Source organism: Periplaneta americana, chromosome 11 (genome assembly GCF_040183065.1).
Source record: "Periplaneta americana isolate PAMFEO1 chromosome 11, P.americana_PAMFEO1_priV1, whole genome shotgun sequence".
Taxonomy (NCBI): domain Eukaryota; kingdom Metazoa; phylum Arthropoda; class Insecta; order Blattodea; family Blattidae; genus Periplaneta; species Periplaneta americana.
In genome coordinates, this window is record NC_091127.1 from 162537006 (window position 1) to 162560508 (window position 23503).

A 23503-nucleotide genomic window follows, 5' to 3' on the forward strand; every position below is an offset into this window, starting at 1 on the left:
TACCGGCGTTACCGTACGTATCGGTACGTACTCTTCAGAATGAACACCGTACTTGCTAGCCAACTTCTCTGCCTCTTAGATTATACACCTGAGCTGCGGAAGTGTAGGAAGATTGAATTCTCTAGGCTCATCAGCTAGCCACATGACGGCATACAGCGAGCCAAGACACATTTTGAGCTGAACACCCAGTAGTATAGTATACTATACTCTCAGTACTCAGTACTCTGTTGACTTCATTTTATTTGAACAATTCTTCTTAAGAAATACTTTTTAATAACTTACCATGATTAACTCTCGGCCTGGTTGGCGCAGTTGGTATAGCGCTGGCCTTTTATGCCCCAGGTTGCAGGTTCGATCCCGGGCCAGGTCGATGGTATTCAAGTGTGCTTAAATGTGACAGGCTCATATCAGTAGATTTATTGGCATGTGAAAGAACTCCTGCGGGACAAAATTCCCGGTACACCGATGACGCTGATATAACCTCGGCAGTTACGAGCGTCGTTAAATAAAACATAACATTTAAGCATGATTAACTACAAATCCGATTCGTCTTGCTCCTTTCAATGCTTATGATTCGATACTGCTATTTTTTGTCGATACCAGTAAAATATCGAAAACTCGATATTGAATCCAATTATAGCCAGTACCGCAAGTAAATTAGTAGATAGATGGATTTATTTAGTAATATTATACATACAGATATTTATATTATCATAATTTTCTCTAAAATCCAATGCACGGGTCTTCTGACCGTACGTGCTTTGTATCTAAAACAAGTCCTACTTTGTAGGTTCCACCACACCTGTGATCATATCCAACTACTCTCTAAAAGAACACACATATTAAAATGAAAATGGCACACAAAACATATTATATAATAAATCCTAACCTAAACCAAACATAAAAGTGTACAGTTGGGTAGATACTGTTATCCCTTCCTCAGATCGTGTCACAAACTTCAACAGCTGAAGTTCTAATCTTTCTCGCCTTCAAGAGGAACAATCCAGTCTTTTGTTCCCATTCTCTATTCCCCATGAGGTCAAGACATGCAAGCGAACTCCTATTCTGACTTAGCATCGAGGGTGGTAGATATTTTCTCCGTACATGTTCCAATTCGACACACTGTAAGATAATATGTTTATAGGAGTCCTTTTCTCTACAAATCGGACAAAGGCGCTCTCCTTCATTGACAATTTTATTACCCTTCCATGGCCCCAATCTTAGCCACGCTAAACCTGCTCTGCTTACTTTGTTACAAGAATTTATGTAGTCACACCTCCCCCAGTTAAACATGAGATCTGATTGTAAATGTAGTCAGGACTTTTCCGATTATCGATACTTACTCATATCGATAGTATAGCAATGTCCCTACCTGTATGTAAACTGAGACATTGTGTCATTTAATGGCACAATCAATTCTTTCACCATCTAATTTGTTGAACTTGATGGAGGTATCAAAATGTAAATTTTATTGGTTTCTTACAATGTTTGTGAGACACTTATAAAGTGTTTTATTTATTTTATTTTATTGGGTTATTTTACGACGCTGTATCAACATCTAGGTTATTTAGCGTCTGAATGATATGAAGGTGATAATGCCGGTGAAATGAGTCCGGGGTCCAACACCGAAAGTTACCCAGCATTTGCTCATATTGGGTTGAGGGAAAACCCCGGAAAAAACCTCAACCAGGTAACTTGCCCCGACCGGGATTCGAACCCGGGCCACCTGGTTTCGCAGCCAGACACGCTGACCGTTACTCCACAGGTGTGGACTTATGAAGTGTTACAAGATTAGTTTACAAATATTTTTCAAATACAAAAGCAAAGTGTAAATGAATTTTGAAACTTCGTTTACAGCCACCACAACCTCCAGATTCGTGGAAGGGAATACTTGATGCAACGCAGGATGGCCCAATGTGCATCCAACGACCCGGACTGTCAACTGACCCGAATACACCCTTACTCGGAGGAGAGGACTGCTTGTATCTCAATGTTTTCACTCCTCGGGTAAGAGCAACATTGAACATTGTCGGTCATAATTTCTGGTCAAGTAAGTGTTCTCTTTCTCTTCCTCCTACTCTTTTTAATTACCTCGACTATTTCCATGTTATCTCATTGAATGCATTGTAATGACTATAAATTCTTAGATCCTTTAAGTACTTTCATAGTTTAGCAAACGAGACATGCCTCCATTCGCAAACGTGTTGTGTCTTAAATTTGTCCATCCATTCAATGTATTGTATTGCAGGGGCGGCTTTTGGTGTAGTGCCAGTGTGCCATGGCACCACCAATGAAAGAAACAAAAAATAATATCCTAAAAAACAGTTGTAATAGTTTATTTCTACACATTTTATTCGTATTTCATCTGACCGAGCGCGCGCACAGATCGGGACGCACTCTTGCAGCGTTTTTCCGAACGTTGGAGCCACTTCTGTGTGGCACTGCCTACGTCCATATAACACTGTACAAAAGGCTACTGATTCTAGTTTATATACGTTTCTTATAGCAGACTTTGAGCCGAATTCAATTTGACTCAGTAGTTAATATTCCGCCCGCTAGAGCACAGTAATGCAGAAATTTCGCTAGATGGCAGGGTTGTTGGAGACGTTAGGAAAGGAACCATCAACCGCAGACCTGCACGAAAACGCAAGTTAAAATTCCGCGCCAAATGTTAATGTAATGTTGCCAATTCAAAACTAATGTACGTAACTTGGATTTGAATGTGTAAAGTAATATCCATTTAACTATACTGAATGCAGAGATAGTCATGGTTCTTTTTAGAAAGATAAATATTTTTTCATATTATGTAAAACTGTTTGTTAATGTTGTGTAATATTTGTTTTATTTTGCGGCAACTAAATATCGCTACACTGTTGCTATAGTATTGATGCTTCTGTTAACGATACATGAGATCTGTGTAGGACATGAACATGTGTTATTCAGGCCGCTGCCTTGGATTCATCGGCCTGTTAAATAAAATGCAAACGTGTTCGTTTATTATTTATAACTGTTTATCTCGTGTATTTTTGCCAGTAATTTTACAAAGTTATTTGTATTTGACTAACAATACTGTGAAAGTTTTGATTAATTGTGTCTGTAAATTTCGTTGTAAGTGTCGGAAATGTTATTATAACTGTTACTAGATGCATTATTAACTGCACACCTGGTAAAGTTGCTGGTTTAATTAACGTGTTTTATTTAACATAATGTAAACGTGAGCTGCAATAATCAGTTTCACTAGGGTAATTTGCGTACAACCTTTTTTTCATTTTCGACACCATCACCAGAATACCTCATCGGCCGCCACTGTTGTATTGTATTGTATTGTATTTATAACATTCCATGGTATTCATACATTGCTTACAGCTAGAATATGGAACAAGTAAAAAAAAACTTGTCTTAATTTATAGTCACAGTCTAGATGAAATATATACAGACGAGATTTACAATATAGTCTACTAGTACAATACAAAGTTTTAGTATCAATTTCATGAAGTGTTATTGAATGTCATGAATTCACCTACAGAATAGAAGGCGTGAGAAATTAGGTACTTCTTTAATTTGGCCCTAAATAATCTTAAGTTTTGAGTTTCATTTTTTATATCCATAGGGAGGCTATTAAAATTTTTTACTGCCATATAACGCACTCCTTTTTGATAGCATGATAGACTTGCCGATGGAGTATGAAAATCATTTTTTGACGTGTATTTATGCTATGAACTGTTGAATTAGTTACAAAGTTTTCACGATTACATACGAGGAAGATTATTAATGAAAGATATACTGACAAGCCATGGGCATTATTTGTAGTTTTTTTAAAATAGTCCTACACGATTCCTTAGATTTGGCACCTACTATTATTCTAATTACTCTTTTTGTAATAGAAATATACTGTTACTATCTGTGGAATTTCCCCAGAATATTATTCCAAAACTCATTACCGAGTTGAAATATGAAAAGTATATTATTTTTAAGGTATTGATATTTACTATCTTTTGCATAGATCTAATAGCAAAACAAGCAGAATTTAGTTTGGGGGTAATTTCTTTAATATCATTTTTCCAGTTTAGTACATTATCGATTTTTAAGCCAAGAAATTTGGTTGTTGTTGTTGTTGTTTCTAATAGGGATCTATTGTTAACTATTGCGCTAGAAATTTGCGAGGTTGAATTTGGACAGGATTTAAATTGAATTATTTAGTTTAGTTACAATTTAATACCAATTTATTGACTGAGAACCAGTCACATATTTTGAAGAGAATTTCCTCTGTTGAAGATTGGAATGTGTTGGAGTTATTGGCTGTAATTACTGTACTTGTGTCATCTGCAAATAATATGAGGTGACCTATATCTTTTATTATGAGGACATTCATAGAGTTCTACCAAACGGCAGATCTTTCACTGTAAACCCAGCTTTCTCCAATCTTTTCTTATTTCCTGCCTTCCTCTTTAGTCTCCGTATATGATCCATATATCTTAATGTCGTCTATCATCTGATATCTTCTTCTACCCCGAACTCTTCTCCCGTTCACCATTCCTTCCAGTGCATCCTTCAGTAGGCAATTTCTTCTCACCCAGTGACCCAACCAATTCCTTTTCGTCTTCCTGATCAGTTTCAGCATCATTCTTTCTTCGCCACTCCTTCCAACACAGCTTTATTTCTTATTGTGTCTGTCCACTTCACACGCTCCATTTTTCTCCATATCCACATTTCAAATGCTTCTAGTCGTTTCTCTTCATTTCGTCGTAATGTCCATGTTTCTGCCCCATACAATACCACACTCCACACAAAGCACTTTACTAGTCTCTTTTTTAGTTCTTTTTTCAGAGATCCGCAGAAGATGGTCGTAGAATGTTAATGCATGTACTTTTTCAAAGATACTTACTTGTTGGTTATAATTCAACTTGGAAATACTAGTGGACAATCACAGCCATATTTTAAGTAAAATAATTTTAAATGTTTAAACGCTTAATATCTTAAGCTTCAAAACAGGTATACAATTTGACAAAAACTGGTTTGATATCACCCAAGGACACAACTATAATGTGCTATTGTATTACATGTTTATTTTATCATATCACAAGTTTATTAAATGTTATTTTATTACATGTTTAAAATGGCTCAGAATTATACTAGTTTATATAACTCAATAAAGGTTTATATAGGCCTACTTTTTTTAATATGTTTTAACATTACAAAATGTACAAGTGTTCTTATCTGTAAGCAATTGTATTCAATTAGAATTAGAGTCTGGCTGGGCGGAAGAGAAGGCCTACTGGCCTTAGCTCTGCCAGATTAAATAAATAATAATAATAATAATAATAATAATAATTATTATTATTATTATTATTATTATTATTATTATTATTATTATTATTATTATTATTATTATTATTATTATTATTATTATCTTTTGCATTGTATGTCACCTGTGTTCAATTTGTTATATACTGATATGTGTTTTCCAATTGAAGAATAATTTTTATAAGTTGAAAATATTCGTGGGAATAATATTGTAACGTGACATGACAGAAACATCAGGTTCATGAATATATGAAGACCTCCCTCAAAGAAGGTTGTATATCATATACTTTTCCATATGATATACAACCTTCTTTGAAGGAAGTCTTCATATTATGACATGACTTTATCATTATTTATTATAACATTATGCCTGCAAATGGAAAGAAAGAAAAATTATATTCTCAATAAAAATGTATTTCGTGGCATAAACAAAACAAACTTACTGGCGTCTGCCTTAGAAAATTAAAAAAATTAAAAATTCAAGAAACAAAACAAAAAGCCACGATTCAATATTTTGTTCATCTTCCTCCCATCTCGATCACATCTTGAATCTAGTTATTAAATACGTTAGAAATTACATAGCTTATTTTAGTTATATAACAAAGAGGAGTGATATTGGCTAAGAAAACGCCGTATACCCAATGACATTTTCTAAGTTCCGAATGTTCTATAATGTTGGTCCAAAGATACTCTCCCTTACACAGCATTGAATTGTGAATAATAAGACAAGAAGAAGATCGATGAGTAGGCTGGAAACATTACGTGTATGTGTAGGTACATACAAATTTTGACTCCGAACATTATTTCTTTAATTTGTAGGTCATACTAAGACGGGATACTCAAATACTCTTAATTTTCGGCAGTATTACTGCATTAACTCGTTGAATAATAAAATGTATTTATGAAATTCTTTTACTAAAACACTTCCAATAGTTACAGTTCAACATGTTCGTTTATCACGTGCTAAAACTTGTTTTTATTTCAATGTTGGTTTAGAGAGAGAGAAATAACTCGTCTGGCCTTAATTAAGGATGACCACGAGGATCCGGAAATTAATAGCAAACAAATATAATCAATTAAATATGAATATTGTTATAAAAATAAAATGTAATAATTAAGCACCATTGATTATCAATTATAAAATAAAATCGTAGAAGATGACTATAAAATTATACTTATAAATAAAAGATTTTATTTAAAATTAGCATATCCTTAATTAAGGCCTTCTGAGTGGTATAAATGAAACTGTATCATCTGCAGGGAATCTTTAAGAATTTGCGAGATGGTTTTTTGAATTTCAAAAGATGATATTGATAATTGTTTTAAAAAATGATATGTAACTTTTGGTAAAGAACTCCGAGCACCAAAAAATAAACCTGTCACTGATCAATTGAAGAGAGGGATGTTATACTTGGCACTAAGGGAGGGAATACAAGGTTCATAAATGGCCCTCTTTTTCCTGATCAACCTGATGAGCTTGGTTTAGATCTCTCTCCATGCGTATAGTTGGATCTATGATAATAGCCTTTTGTTGTTGCCTGTTTATTGATATTATATCCGCTCTTCTGTCAGAGTCGTCTTCAGAAATGCAGTGGACCTCTTCATGAACTTCCCAACTCTTATATATTATTTTAATGTACCGAAGTACATATGATATTTCCATGCAGATATTCTGCGTCATCATACGATGAAAGAGTAAAGGAACAGAGAAAAATTCTCTCCGGCACCGGAATTTGAACCCTGGTTTTCAGCTCTACGTGCTGATGCTTTATCCACTAGCCCACACCGGATTCCCATCCCGGTGTCGGACAGAATCGTCTCAGTTTAAGTTCCAACTCTTGGGTTCCCTCTAGTGGCCGCCCTCTGCACTACGTCATAGATGTCTATGAACGTAGGACCGAAGTCCACACATGTGCTGAGGTGCACTCATTATTAGTGACTAGTTGGCCGGGATCCGACGGAATAAGCGCCGTCTTAAATCTTGAAGTGATTTACGCATATCATATATATTATTTTAATGTACCGAAGTACATATGATATTTCCATGCAGATATTCTGCGTCATCATACGATGAAAGAGTAATGGAACGGAGAAAAATTCTCTCCGGCACCGGGATTTGAACCCGGGTTTTCAGCTCTACGTGCTGATGCTTTATCCACTAAGCCACACCGGATACCCATCCCGGTGTCGGACAGAATCTCAACCCTGTTCCGAAAAAGACAGGCGATAGCTCCACGGACTCTATGATGCCTGTTGTTATGCAATATCTCTCCTTTCCGACAGAAGCCCAACACGTGACACTATTTTAAACAATGAAATCGATAAAGTTGTAACAGGTTTTCGCATAATCATTCAAGGACTCTTCAACATGCCAACAAAAAATAACTTGAAGTTTTCAATTATATAAGTAGCTTTTTTTTTAGCTTGTGTCTGGTTAATAGTAATCTGACTTACTCCCCATACTAATATTTAATGTGGTTTATTTCCAAATACAGTATATAAAACATTTGAAGGACATAATCATAATATAATGTAAACAATGAATAAGTTAGGTGTAAATAAACCACTTTAAATATTAGGAAGGGGAAGAAGAGATGAGAGAAAGCTGGAGACAACTAGAAAACTGGTGGAAAAAGTTGGTATGATGCATATAATAATTCAAATAATGGACTTAAATGAATAAAAAATGATTTGACATAAATTACCTTTCTACCAACGAAAATAAAATCATAATTATTCCATTCTCATTATCTCAAAAATGTAACAAACCTCCTAAATCTATATTAAGTATTAAATTCCATAATTCTGATTGTTTTCTTATAAAGTGTAAATGTCCGATTATTAAAGATTCTTCTGAAGTTAAGTATTTAGGCATAATTTTCGATAATCATTTAAAATGGAACCAACACATTAATTACCTTTGTAATAAATTACGTAAAATAGTATGTTATTTTGTTTTATTGAGGAATTACTTGTCAATAAGTTTATTACGCACAATATATTTAACTTTATTTCAGTCGGTAATTATGTATGGAATTGTAGGATGGGGTAGCTCATTTAAATCCAATTTTAATCTACTTTATTTATTACAGAAGAAAATAATTAAAATATGTCTTCATAAACCTATTGATTTTCCACCTCAAAATTTGTTTTTAGACTTTAATGTACTTAACATAAGACAAATTTATTATATTGTATTAATAAAATTCATACATAAAAGTCGAAATAATTTTGAATCGTATTCTCATAGTTATGAAACAAAAGGTCTGAATTCTTTAAGATTGTTTGAACCAAAATGCAACACTGTTACAGTATTTAATCACAGCAGTAATTTAGGCTCAAGAATATATAACAAATTTGTATTTAAATATCCTAATCTTGTCAATTCTAATAGTTCTAGTATTAAATTTAAAAAGTTATGTATGGATTTTATAAAAATTGAAAAATTGTAAATTTAAACTTATATACTATAATTGCATAGTAGACATAAGACAAATTGTATTGTATAATTATTAATTTCAATTCAGGAATCCGCCCCTGAGCACAAGTTCTCCTCTTTCAGGGGCGAGCTAAAGTTTTTTCTATATATAATATATGTTATGTTATAATTCTTAGCAAAATAATAAATAAATAAATAAACTGTGAAGACGAAATGGGCAAATTTCTTAATCTTCGAAGGGGAGAATTATTATTATTGTTATTATTATTATTATTATTATTATTATTATTATTATTATTATTATTATTATTATTATTATTACCATTTCATCATCATTATCATCATTCAAAGAGCTGATTCCTAATATCAATGTAGAAGAAAATAGTTCATACGAGTATATACACAAGTGTCCGATATCTAGGTAGCCGATTTGGATGTGTTTCGTTACGAAGTGTAGGGCCTACGTAACTTTTGTTGTGTATGTACGAGGGTGGATCGGAAAGTAAAGCACAATAATTCTTTTCTGAGTTGATATTGCGGCTGAGATGTTGACATTTCACCGAGATATGGTTTGAAGTTTTCACTACAGATAAGATTTGTTTTGCATGTGCAGCTCTAGCGAGAGAAGCGTGAACTACGCAAAAAAGATGGCGCGCGAGTTACTGTCGTCAACTTGTAAAGAGCAGCAAAGTGTCATAAGTCGCACAACAATAGTCGCAAAAAACGTGTTGTTTATATTAAAAAATACATTTCATTGTAAATACAAAGTTCGACATGTCTGGATTTTCTGTCCGAAATCCACTCATTCAGTTTTAGTTTGTGTGTTACTTTTGTTACCACATCCTGCTCAACTAAATTTTGAACAGTTAAATAACGTAATGTTGAACGAGTGCTTTCATCATCATCATCATCATCATCATCAACCACAGGGATTAGGCCTATTGGCCTGTTCCGTCTTCAAAGTTTATGTCGTCTATCCATCTTGTTCTTGGTCTACCAACATATCTGTGTCCTCTTGGTTCATAGTTCAGTATTACTTTAGGTAACCGGTCGTCATTCATTCTTCTTATATTTTGGTACCAATTATGTTTTTGTTGTTGTATTTTCTCAGTCAAATTAAAAATATTTAGTTGTTGTCATATATTTTTGTTCTTTTGATGATCTAAAAGAGTGAGACCAGCAACATTTCGAAGGAATTTCATTTCGCTGGTTTCAATTTTTTTTTTAGTTGCTCGGTTTATAGACCAATTTTCTGAACCATAGGCTAATAGTGGGACAGCTAACGTTGTACAAAATTTTAGTTGTGTTGAACGTTGTGTTTTATTTTTTAAGGTCCTTCGTATTGTTCCACACATCTGTTGAAATTTACTCATTTTATTTTTGACGTCTTGTTCTTTTAAGTATGATATATTGCAGCCTAAATAGTTAAATGAGGATACCTGTTCTATGATTTCATGATTTAAAACTATTTTACATCTTCTGTGATCAACTCCTTCAAATGCCATTGTTTTTGTTTTATGATTGGAAATTTTAAGATTATATTTTTCCATTATTAATTGTAGTTGATTGATCCCTCTAACATTCCAGGTAGCGTATGCGAACATATAAATGAAATTATTTTAAAATGGAACCAAATCTACACATCAGGAATCAAAATAACCAATGCTCTAACATTAAATACCTTACTCTATGCCGATGATCAAGTCATAATTTCCAATTCAGAGGATAATTTATAAAGAGGATTGTATACATTAAATAAAATATTAAAAGACTTTGGGATGGAAATTTCAGCACAAAAATCAAAGGTAATGGCATTTTTAGGACAAGACCCAGTCAGAAGTAAGGTAATACACAATAACCAATGCCTCGAACAAGTGCAAAATTTCAATTATCTGGGTTGTGAAATATCTTATCAAAATGAAAAAGATGTGAACAAGAAAATTACCAAATTTACACAAATTCTAGGAATAATAAACAATGCATTAAAAGCTAAATTAGTACAAAAATCTACAAGAATAAAAATATATAATACACTAGCATTACCCTCCCTTTTATACGGAAGCGAGATTTGGTCATTAAAGAAAAAAGACATGAACAGAATCAAAGCAACGGAAATGAAATTTTTGAGGAGGACAGCAGGATATACTCTTTTAGACCGAAAAAGGAATGAAGAAATTTTAGAACAATTAGAAGTAGAGTCAGTAGAAGAAAAAATCAGCAGATACAAATTCAATTGGCTAGATCATGTAAGAAGAATGGAAAATTCAAGAATCCCAAAAATTATGATGCAATATAAACCTAGAGGACGTCGTCGACCAGGAAGACCTTTAAGAAGACTGCTAGATGGGGCCGAAACAGGTCTACAGAGGCCTAATTCGTGAAGGATGATGATGATGAATTGTAGTTGATGAGCTGCCACCTGTAAGTCATCCTCCGGTTCTGCCATCAAGATCTGATCGTCAGCAAAAAGCATGAACTTCAATAATGTCGTGCCTATATTTATGCCGGTTGTTATTTTATTCTGCCATTCTTCTATGGCTTTATCTATGTATATATTGAATAACGAGTGCTTTCAAGCTCAATTTTTACTGAAGCTATCAACTTTCTTGGATCCATATAGTATAAAACACATATTGAAAGGAAATTGCTCTTTTCTCTTACCTTTGTCTGTTTCCAGTTACCGGAGGAGCATCCTGTCTCTATGGACGTAATGTTTTTCATCCATGGAGGGGGTTGGATGACAGGTTCTGGCGGCAGCACTATGCATGGACCGCAGTACCTCTTAGACAAAGACGTGGTCTTAGTTTCCGTTAATTATCGCCTGGGAGCATTTGGTAAGAAATCAAATTCCCGTGAACTTTCAATTATTTCTCAAAGTCATATACAGTAGCGTGCAAATTAATCCGAACAACGTAATTACTTATGCAAAAACACTAAAACGGGATAAAAAAAAAAGATCTAAGACATACCTCAGTAATCTATGTGGCCTTCCTTGTTCCTAATAACAGCTCTGAGACGATTTGGCATGGATTCCACTAATTTCCCACAAATATTCTTCATTTCTTCATCGCGAAACCATACACCAATGAGGGCAGAAATCATCTTCTCCTTTGTAGAACAATCCATTTTTTGCATTCTTCTTTTGCAAATTGACCACAAGTTCTCAATGGGTTGATGTCGGGTGAGTTGCCTGGCCAGGGGAGTACCTGAATATTCTTTTTGTTGAAGAATTCTGTAGTTTTTCGAGACGTATGGCATGGTGCCAGGTCTTGTTGGAACACACCTCTGTCCTCTGGAAATGATTTTTGCAGCTGGGGTACGATTCTGGTTTCCAATAAGTGAATATATTTGTCAGAATTCATCATTCCCTTGATAGGTATTAATGCTCCAGGCCCTTCATGTGTAAAACAACCCCAAAACATTACTTTAGGGGGGTATTTGGGTACTTGTTGGAGATGAGCTGCTGTTACTTTTCCGGATTCTTTCCGTAAGTAAGAAACACGGTGGCCGTGGACCTCGAAATGAGACTCATCGGAAAAAAGTACATTCTTCCAGTCATTCACTGTCCAGTGTTGATGTAATTTTGCCCACATTAAGCGTTTTTTGCACATAACAGGAGTTAGCAGTTGCTTCTTAATAGGCTTACGAGCCATTCGTCCAGCTTCCAAAAGCCTACGCCGCACTGTTGTGACGTGAATATTCGCCCCAGTGGTAGCCATTAACTCGCGGGTTAAGTCGACAGCAGTTAGTCTAGGATTTAATTTACTTTTCCTGACAATTAAACGATCATCTGCAGGTGAAGTCTTCCTTTTCCGGCCACAGTTTCCTTTTTTCTGGGGTGTGATGGATCCAGTCTCCCTGTATCGTTTTATGATCGAATTAACAGTAGCCAAACCGATGTGACATTCTGCAGCAATTTGCCTCTGTGTCATAGAAGAATGTTTTGCTAATGTTATAATTTTAGACCGTTTTCGTGGAGTTGTATCCATTTGTGAAGACGACAGAATGTACACAGGATTGCAGTATTAAGTCTTCAACACAACTCAAATGCTTATAAGTACAAAAACGACAGGCAAAATGTCACATATTATAAAAAAAATAATGACAGACCTTCAACAATGGAATTACACGTACTACAGATATCAATTAAAGTGGTATGAGCAGCTGTGAGGCCAACAATGACAGAAAATGTAAAAATATCTCGTGTTCGGATTAATTTGCACGCTACTGTACATATATACAAGATGATCCGTTTGGGTATGGATAAAATAAAAACACTGTAAAACATTAACTACTGAACTTTATCTGTTGAAACTTTGTGCATACAAGACAGAAAGATGGGAGATTCCTCAGAGCCCAACATGACCCCCATTGCGCACCCTCCACAACTCATAACGGTGATGCAATTCAGCCCATGTCCGTTGCAACATAAGAGGGGTGATTTGTTGAAAAGCTTGAGTAAGTTTCACTCTCAGATCATCAATATTCCTGGGTTTCTGTGAATAGACAATGTCTTTAACAAAACCCTACACGAATAAGTGAGGATGGGTTAGATCTGGGGAGTTTGGGGACCAAGCCAAGAGATAGCTGCTTCTCGTAGTCACGCAGGGATGTCAATCAGAGCGTATATGCGCTATGAGAACACTAGCACCACTGGAGCATGCAGAGCGCGCCAGATAGGAATACGTGAGGGTTGTACAGTGTACAGTTGGCATTAATCATGCACCCAGCGAAATATACTAGAACTTGCTGCAAACATAGAAACTGTACCACTAGATTGCAGCTAGAAATAATTGATATTCGGAATACAACGTTGTTAAAACATGCATATAATGATCAGGACCTCGTTACCTTTTACAAATGTTTGAGCCCTGAACTGAATCCTATGGTCCGTAAATTCGCAACTCAAATTATAACAATTTTCGGTAGCTCATATGTGCAGTATGTGAACAATTTTTTTAATTTATGAAGGCAACAAAGTCAAGACTAAGGGCCAAATTATCCAATGACAGCATGTGTGCTATGGTTTGACTTGCTACTTCAAATAACATAGTTCCAAATATTACAAGACTGGTATCGAACAGAAATCGTAGGAACGATTCTGGTGAAACTTCATTTTGAAATGTTAATTTTCCTTATTTTCGCCGTTACAGATGATACAGTAGTAATTTTAATAACCAAGAATGTTCAGAAATCATTACTTATATATGTTATGTTACTTGTAAAGCAGTATTCAACCAATCAATCAATCAATCATGTTTATTAATCAACTAACAATTTTAATCCCTTTTGGTACTGCAATAATTATAGTAGCTGATGTAAAGTATGCTCGTGTATCAACGTCCATTCCTACAGTAAAATATACGGTGTGCTCATACTACAAAACCTAATAACCCAATTGCTAATATAGCAAAAATTATTCCTAGAATTCTTTGTCAGAATCAAATTAGTGTAATTATAGACAATGGTCAATAAAAACAAGCATTAAAATCCGAAGTTCATACGGCTGTAGGCTATAATAGTCTGCAAAACTAACCTTGGTTCACTATTCTGATAAACTTCATTTTGCAATGTTCAATTTCCCTATTTTCGGTATTACTGAAGATAGTAATTGTAACAACCAAGAATATTCAGAACTCCTTCTATCTTTTATGTAATTTGATGCTCGACCATGCCGAAATGTAGTAATTATACACATGGTAGTAGCCCTTTAATGGACCTCATTAAAGTACACCTATTCATTAAAATTCAGGTGTTCAGCCAATGACAAATCGCTTTTGTACCGTTATAAATCCGCAAGTATCGATTATTCTCGGCTATGCAATCGAAAGACAATTAGCGAAAAGTCACGGAGGCTGGAAATCCAATACTGTCGGAGAAGGTTATGTTCTTATACTATAATAACTAGCGTTAATCTATACTAATAATAAATCTGTAGCCAAAATTTTTCTGGTAATTTTCGATTTTCTAAAAATAATTGGTGTTGACATGTATAATTAACCATCCTGAAACCGAAAATCGCTTTTTTGAAATTTTTGTTTGTATGTCTGTCTGTCTGTCTGTATGTTTGTTACCTTTTCACGCGATAATGGCTGAACGGATTTCGATGAAAATTGGAATATAATTTAAGTTCGTTGTAACTTAGATTTTAGGCTATATGGCATTCAAAATACGTTATTTAAAAGGGGGGTTATAAGAGGGCCTGAATTAAATAAATCGAAATATCTCGCTTATTACTGATTTTTGTGTAAAATGTTACATAACAAAAGCTTCTTTGAAAATAATTTCTGATAAGTTTTATCCTTTGAAAAATTTTGATAGTAGTGATATTTAATGAGATAAATGAGTTTTAAAATTAAAATAACTGCCATCTAAGGCGGTGTATTGAAATAAAAAAACAAATGTCTTCGTCTATAAGGGGCCTTGGACACAACAATCGAAAGCTATGAAACATTGCCTACAGACAATGTTTCTGTGTTTGTATGAAGTAATATAGGAAGCTAAATTAACCGATTTGCATAATTAATTATTATTTCATCATTGGAAAGTGTAGTTTCTCTGGATGGACATAATGCTATAATGTTTTTACAGTAACTTGTGAGTGAATTGAGGACAGGTAAGATTAAAATAGCTTCTTATGCACAGAAAACTTGATAGGTTATTCTGTATATTCATTCCTGTATTACTTAAAATAATGTTTATGAACATATTCATTTTTATCTCAGAGAATTAACGAACAACGAGAGTGTATTGATTTAGTATGCAGTAATAGTACGTTAGCTTAGCAATCCATTATTTTATAATTCATTTTTATCTCAGAGAATTAACGAACAACGAGAGTGTATTGATTTAGTATGCAGTAATAGTACGTTAGCTTAGCAATCCATTATTTTATAATTCAAATTTTAACTATGCTCAATTGAATCGAGTTAAAATATATAAAATATATATGCAATAAATGCAATGCAAAAAAATTGGGTAATGATCCAAGCAGATTATGTTGCGCTGTTGTAAAAGCTGTTCCTTCTGAGATTCAAGAGCTCGCACAACAAATTAAAAACTTTCTAATTCGAGTACATCCGTTGTCAACACACTTTTTACATCTATACTAATAATAAATCTGTAGCCGAAATTTTTCTGGTAATTTTCGATTTTCCAAAAATAATTGGTCCTAACATACATAATTAACACCCTGAAACCGAAAATCGCTTTTTTGAAATTTTTGTTTCTATGTCTGTCTGTCTGTCTCTCTGTATGTATGTTTGTTACCTTTTCACGCGATAATGGCTGAACCGATTTCGATGAAAATTGGAATATAAATTACGTTCGTTGTAACTTAGATTTTAGGCTATATGGCATTGAAAATACATTATTTAAAAAGGGGGGGTTATAAGGGGGTCTGAATTAAATAAATCGAAATATCTCGCTTATTATTGATTTTTGTGAAAAATGTTACATAACAAACGTTTCTTTAAAAATAATTTCCGATAAGTTTTATCCTTTGAAAAATTTTGATAGGAGTGATATTTAATGAGATAAATGAGTTTCAAAATTAAAATAATTGCCATCTAAGGTGGTGTAATGAAATAAACAAATGAATTCGTCTATAAGGGGCCTTGGTAAACAACAATCGAAAGCTATGAATCATAGCCTACAGAGAATGTGTCTGTGTTTGTATGAAGTAATATCGGAAGCTAAATTAACCGATTTGTGTAATTAATTATTATTTCACCATTGGAAAGTGTAGTTTCTCTATATGGAGATAATGCTATAATGTTATTACAGCAACTTCGGAGTGAATTGAGGACAGGTAAGATTAAAATAGCTTCTTATGCACAAACAACTTGATAGGCTATTCTGTGTATTCGTTTCCTGTATTTCTTAAAATAATGTTTATCTCAGAGAATTAACGAACCACGAGAGTGTATTGATTTAGTATGCAGTAATAATATGTTAGCTTAGCATTCCATTATTTTATAATCCAAATTTTAACTATGCTAAAATTGAATCGAGTTAAAATATATAAAATATATATGCAATAATTGCAATGCAAAAAAATTGGGTAATGAGCCAAGCAGATTATGTTGCGCTGTTGTAAAATAAAATTTGTTCCTCCTGAGATTCAAGAGCCCCTATAACAAATTGAAAACTTACTTATCGGTGTACATCCGTTATCAACACATTTTTATATAATATAATACAATATAATATAATATAATATAATATAATATAATATAATATAATATAATATAATATAATTTAAGTTATTTAAGTTATTTGAAGGGTTCAGAACCATAGTGGCCCAAGCGCCATTTACTGAATATGTAAAAAACAAGGGTTAAAATTAAGTTATCATCATAATTCAATGGAAACATATAGCTAGTAAAATAAAGTGTACACATTAAATCTAAATGATATGTCAGTCTTCATTAAAGTATGGATGCATGTAATAAAAATTAAGAAACATGTTAAAGGAATTGTCATTGCACCAAATGAGTGTCTCTGGACCAAAATGATCGCATTTTAATTATTTAAATACAATTTAAATTAAGTAACATAATAAACGATTTATCCTTCTATCAAACACGAATGTTCCCTGGATCAAACGTCCAATTTTAATTATGTAATTACTTTATACTTATTTCTAACGGGTGCAGCGGAGCGCACGGGTACAGCTAGTTGTAAATAATATTCAAATAAATTCAATTTGTCATCTCGTTATTCAATTCTAAATCAATTTCCAGGCTATATCAAGGTTAATGTTCATCTTATTCTCTAGGTTATATCAAGGCCAATGACATTCGGCCTCGTAAAAAATCAATACTTTCGCGTCTGCGCACATCTCACAATTCAGGTTAGTTCGCTACTCACTTACATAATCATAACATGACCTACTTTGGAATAATTTCAAGTTAGAAATATGGTCGAGCATAAAAAGTCGTATGAAACTTGCCTATAAGACGATCGTATGAAAATTATGAAACTCGCTTTCGCTCGTTTCATAAACAAACATACTTGCATCTTAATTACTACCAAAATAGGCTCGTTGCATAATGTACTATTTAAGTTACTAAAACAGTACTCGGCTATAAATAGTCTACAAAACTAATCTTGGCTGACTATTGTAAACCATATATAAATTATTCAGCGATCAGATAATTGCATTTAATAAAAATGTATAAACAAATGAGTAAGGAATTATTACATCTGGACACCAGATCATTTTCACTTTGTCCGCCCCTGTGTCTTGCTCGTTTCTGTGTTTACGGAATTCCACTCTAGCACGTAAGCACGCGAAGGAACCGAACGTCGTGCATGCGCTCTTTCTTTGACATCAGTAGTGGTTTTTTTTCCCCCCCATACAGAACCTGTTTCTACAAATATTCGATACCACAACATTATGGAATCGTATTTAGGTACATTACGCACACCATACTCACGTCGAAATTCCCTTTGAACTCTTTTAACACTCTCAAATTTAGCATATCAAAGAACATATTGTGCCCGCTGTTGATTTGTAGTAGCCATTTTAATCATCTACGATTTTCATTTGTCCTTTCAGATTAGCCTATGCATTGTTGATTGTCACATTACATGGAAGCTCCCATCTTTACATAATAATATAACCGACAAGAAATTTGTCTTATTAATAATATAATAATCATAATGGCTTTATAGTAATAAATTAATATTATCCATACTCAAACGAATCAGACTGTATTACGTTCGTATGTGAGAATAATTTATATAACCACCAATGCAAATAAAAAAATAGTTATGAATAGGTTATAGGCTACAGTGTGTCTCAGGAGGAATGTAAAATACATCAGGATAATGTATTTTGGGTTAATCTATATCAATTTCACCTGCTTTACATATGCTTGAAATGTAATTCTTGGGAAGTTTATTGGTGGGCGAACTTTTAAATGGAGACAGACTTTATGGATGTATTTCTATCTTTTATAAAATTGTGATATAATAATAATAATAATAAAAATAATAATAATAATAATCATAATAATAATAATAATAGTGATTTATTTAACCTGGCAGAGTTAACGCCATACGGCCTTCTCTAACACTCAACCAGGAGTAAAACTGCGTCACAAAAAACACTACAAATTTACAAAGTACACTACAATTTTACACACAAAACTGAATAAGATAATAATAATAAAATGTAAACAACAAGTAAGTAGAAATCAGACATAATATATAACATACAGAAAGAAAGGAAAAAGCATAATAAAATGTGAACAGCAGGTCAAAATAAATGAGACATACAAAGTATAAAAAAATAAGACAATTATTAATAATACTTACTTACTTACTTACTTACTTACTTACTTACTTACTTACTTACTTACTTACTTACTTACTTACTGGCTTTTAAGGAACCCGAAGGTTCATTGCCGCCCTCACATAAGCCCGCCATCGGTCCCTATCCTGAGCAAGATTAATCCATTCTTTACCATCATATCCTACCTCCCTCAAATCCATTTTAATATTATCCTCCCATCTACGTATCGGCCTCCCCAAAGGTCTTTTTCCCTCCGGCCTCCCAACTAACACTCTATATGCATTTCTGGAATCGCCCATACGTGCTACATGTCCTGCCCATCTCAAACGTCTGGATTTTATGTTCCTAATTATGTCAGGTGAAGAATACAATGCGTGCAGTTTATTAATATTAATAATAATAATAATAATAATGACAAAAAATAAGAATATTAATAATAATAATAATAATAATAATAATAATAATAATAATAATAATAATAATAATAATAATAAATTAAATCCAGACGTTTGAGATGGGCAGAGCATGTAGCACGTATGGGCGAATCCAGAAATGCATATAGAGTGTTAGTTGGGAGGCCAGAGGGGAAAAGACCTTTAGGGAGGCCGAGACGTAGATGGGAAGATAATATTAAAATGGATTTGAGGGAGGTGGGATATGATAGAGACTGGATTAATCTTGCTCAGGATAGGGACCAATGGCGGGCTCATGTGAGGGCGGCAATGAACCTCCGGGTTCCTTAAAAGCCAGTAAGTAAGTAAGTAAGTAATAATAATAATAATAATAAAATAGTGCAGTACAAAGCATACAATGAATACAATATTTTTAAGTACACACAGTAAGGAAAATTATCATTATATATAGCTCAACATATCACATTATGGATATACCATTATCGGAAAATATGAAAACAAAAATATAAAATAAGTTAAATATCACTAGAACATAAAAAAAATGTGAATACGTGGAAACATGCAATACAACACTTGTGATAATAGTAAGTTAGTTTGGCAACTCGTCATAAGATAATTTTCTAACTTGAATTTGAAAGAATTCAATGTTCGGCAGCCCTTGACTTCAGGCGGCTGAGAGTTCCAGTGACGAGAGGTAGCAACAGTGAAAGATGAGGAATACAGAGATGATGTGTGAAGTGGAATTTCTAGCGTGTTATAGCGTGATATGACACATGAATGAAAATTATGCATCATGTGTTGCTTCAACAGTTTTATTTCACAATTAAGTACAAACTGAATAAGAAAATAAAATAAAAGTAGACAAGGGCAACAGTACGCAGACCAGGTTTAAATTAGTTGGAACTGAAAGTATTTGATTTCCATTTTTTTCTATTTTCACAGCTGAATCTTTGTTCTATGTTCTACAGTGAAATAATAGTTAAATGTAGAATTTTTTTTTGGCACGTGCCGTAAAAATAAGTTAAATATCACTAGAACAGAAAAAAAAAATGTCAATACGTGGAAACATGCAATACAACACTTGTCATAATAGTAAGTTAGTTTGGCAACTCGTCATAAGATAATTTACTTTCATGGGTGCGTCTGAAGGAACGAAGAACAATACATTCACTGTCTCTTCTGTTTAGAATCATGCATACTTCTACTCCGAAATATCTGTTATCGCGCTTTCAATGTCTTACAACTCTTCGAAACCGACATCAAGCACTTCTTTCTATCCCTCATCATAGAACGTCTTTATACTCATCTTCCTATACTGTAGAAATACCTCGCCTCTGGAATTCGTTACCTAATGATATCAGGAACTGCCGGACTTTATCACAATTCAAAATTAAAGTGGAAAATTTTGTCTTAGTTAATGTTTTTTAGGTATTGCTAGAAGTATTGATTTGTGTTTTTTTTTTCTTTTTCTTTTTTAACATAGATTAAAATTGCAAGTTTCTTGTTTATATTAGTTAATTAGGATGGAATTAATTATGATACTTAATCACTCATTTAATATTTGTGTGACTGCAACCTGTATATTTTTGTGTGGCTTTATTTTGTTTATAGTGTTTTTTTTCTCTCTCTTTATTTCTTGTGTAGCTTTACTTTGTATATTATACTGTATTTTTTTTCTGTTTATTTCTATTATTGTATTTGTATTCCTGGTGTTGTGGAAGAGAAGGCCTGATGGCCTTAACTACACCAGAATAAATAAATAAATAAATAAACAAATAAATAAATAAATAAATAAAAATGTTTAAATTGGAACATGTAAAACGCGAACTTTGCCTCACATATGTGACAATAGAACGTCGAAGGTTGGCAAGAATATGCAGTTAGCAACATGACGGGAAATCCAGGTTCATTGAACGTAAGTGAAGGATAAAAAGCTTATTGGATAACAATTATATTTCGTGAAACTTCTGCACTACTGTCATTCTACAGGGACATCACTTTATTTTTACCAACATTTTTAACATTAACCTGGCTATACTCGGAAACACTGTTGCCCCCTTCCATTACAGGAGTTTGATGTTAGTCTACTAGTGCAATATGTAAACAAATCATTTTACTAGCTATAGGAGGAGAGAAAAGTAGTGTATCCATTTATGTTGTAGGGAAATACGATATTACGATTTTCAATTTGATCATCACTTTTATGCAATTTATCAAAACACAGTGGAGTAGTAACATTTTTTTTCAAAAACTCAACTTTTCAGGCGGCTATGTTCGTTATGTAATGTCTACTTTATTTAGCATATTAATTATTGGTGTTAACATACAATATAGAGAGTGCATTTAAATTGAGGGGGTCATAAGTAAAGGGCTGTAAGTACACTTAAGTTACTTTTGAGAAAATGGGGTTTAAATATTTAAGCTTTCGTAAAATCGGTGAAATTTTTATTTAAATTTTAATGTGTGATGAGATTGAAATATCCCTTTGCCACTAAAATTTTAGATACTTTAGCTTACACTGGATGCACTTAACTCATATTATTACAAATGTCACTAGCATTCCTTTGCTTCTAGCCACCTCAATTCAAAATAAGCTGATCCGAATTTTTAAACAAGTTGCTGAAAATGGTTGCCGTTCATTACAATGCAGGCTTCAATTCTTTACGCATATTATTAAAAACTTTTTGAAGCAAATTATCTGAAATTGAATTTATCGTTTCTTGAATATAATTTTTTAGTACGATATTATTAATATAGGTTCTTTCTTCTATAGAAAACGCAACCATATTTCTGAAACACACTATACACTGCAGTGTTTACTTCACTGCTTGAAGACTTTGAATGCAACAGCAGCCGTAAGTTTGTGTGTCTGACGGGAGCAAGGACATTAGTGAAGGGGTGAGAGTGAAGTACATTCAGAAATGCAGGTACAATAAAAATGCAAGTAAAAATAAAATGATGTCCCTGTATATCAGAGAATGATGAGCATGACGGGAAATCCGAGTTGAGTGAACTTATTGATAGGTTTATCTTAATTTAATCCGCAATTCATTGTAAATTTGTGTGTGTGTGCAGGATTTCTAAGCACTGGAGATGCCGCATGCCCCGGCAATAATGGACTCAAGGATTTGGTGGCAGCACTGCGCTGGGTGCAAGACAACATCGCAGCGTTTGGTGGCAATCCTGGCAGTGTGACGATTTTCGGGCACAGTGCAGGAGCTGTTAATGTGCATTTTCTTATGCTGTCGCCTGTTAGCAATGGTGAGATGCTCGCATGTTTCACAATTTACGTAAACATTTCTTACCAAACACGGACATTGTTTCCTAATACTGAAATGCATATCTAAACAAAACGTACGTATTGAAATCTACTAATTTATATTTAGTAGTCTGATCCAATACAGACGTGGACAAATTATTAGCCTAAAACGTTTTTCTTGGAAACATAATATAATTCATATATATTATTTTAATGTACCGAAGTACATATGATATTTCCATGCAGATATTCTGCGTCATCATACGATGAAAGAGTAATGGAACGGAGAAAAATTCTCTCCGGCGCCGGGATTTGAATCCGGGTTTTCAGCTCTACGTGCTGATGCTTTATCCACTAAGCCACACCGGATACAACTCCGACGCCGGTTAGAATCGTCTCAGATTAAGCTCCAACTCTTGGGTTCCCTCTAGTGGCCGCCCTCTGCACTACGTCATAGATGTCTATGAACGCAGGACCGAAGTCCACACATGTGCTGAGGTGCACTCGATATGAGTGACTAGTTGGCCGGGATCCGACGGAATAAGCGCCGTCTTAAATCACGAAGTGATTTACGCATATCATATATATTATTTTAATGTACCGAAGTACATATGATATTTCCATGCAGATATTCTGCGTCATCATACGATGAAAGAGTAGTCACTCGTAACGAGTGCACCTCAGCACATGTGTGGACTTCGGTCCTGCGTTCATAGACATCTATGACGTAGTGCAGAGGGCGGCCACTAGAGGGAACCCAAGAGTTGGAGCTTAATCTGAGACGATTC

The 23503-nt window shown here is 33.9% G+C and overlaps 1 protein-coding gene across 3 annotated transcripts in view; it reads left to right on the forward strand.

Moving 5' to 3' along the window:
- LOC138709531 (esterase FE4-like) overlaps window positions 1-23503 on the forward strand; it is a 93028-nt gene that overhangs the window by 26462 nt on the left and 43063 nt on the right. For all 3 annotated transcript variants that reach the window (XM_069840359.1, XM_069840357.1, XM_069840358.1), the window contains exons 2-4: window positions 1858-2007; window positions 11421-11577; window positions 22532-22717. In XM_069840359.1, coding sequence (XP_069696460.1) covers window positions 1858-2007; window positions 11421-11577; window positions 22532-22717 — 493 coding nt within the window. The remainder of the gene's footprint in view (window positions 1-1857; window positions 2008-11420; window positions 11578-22531; window positions 22718-23503) is intronic.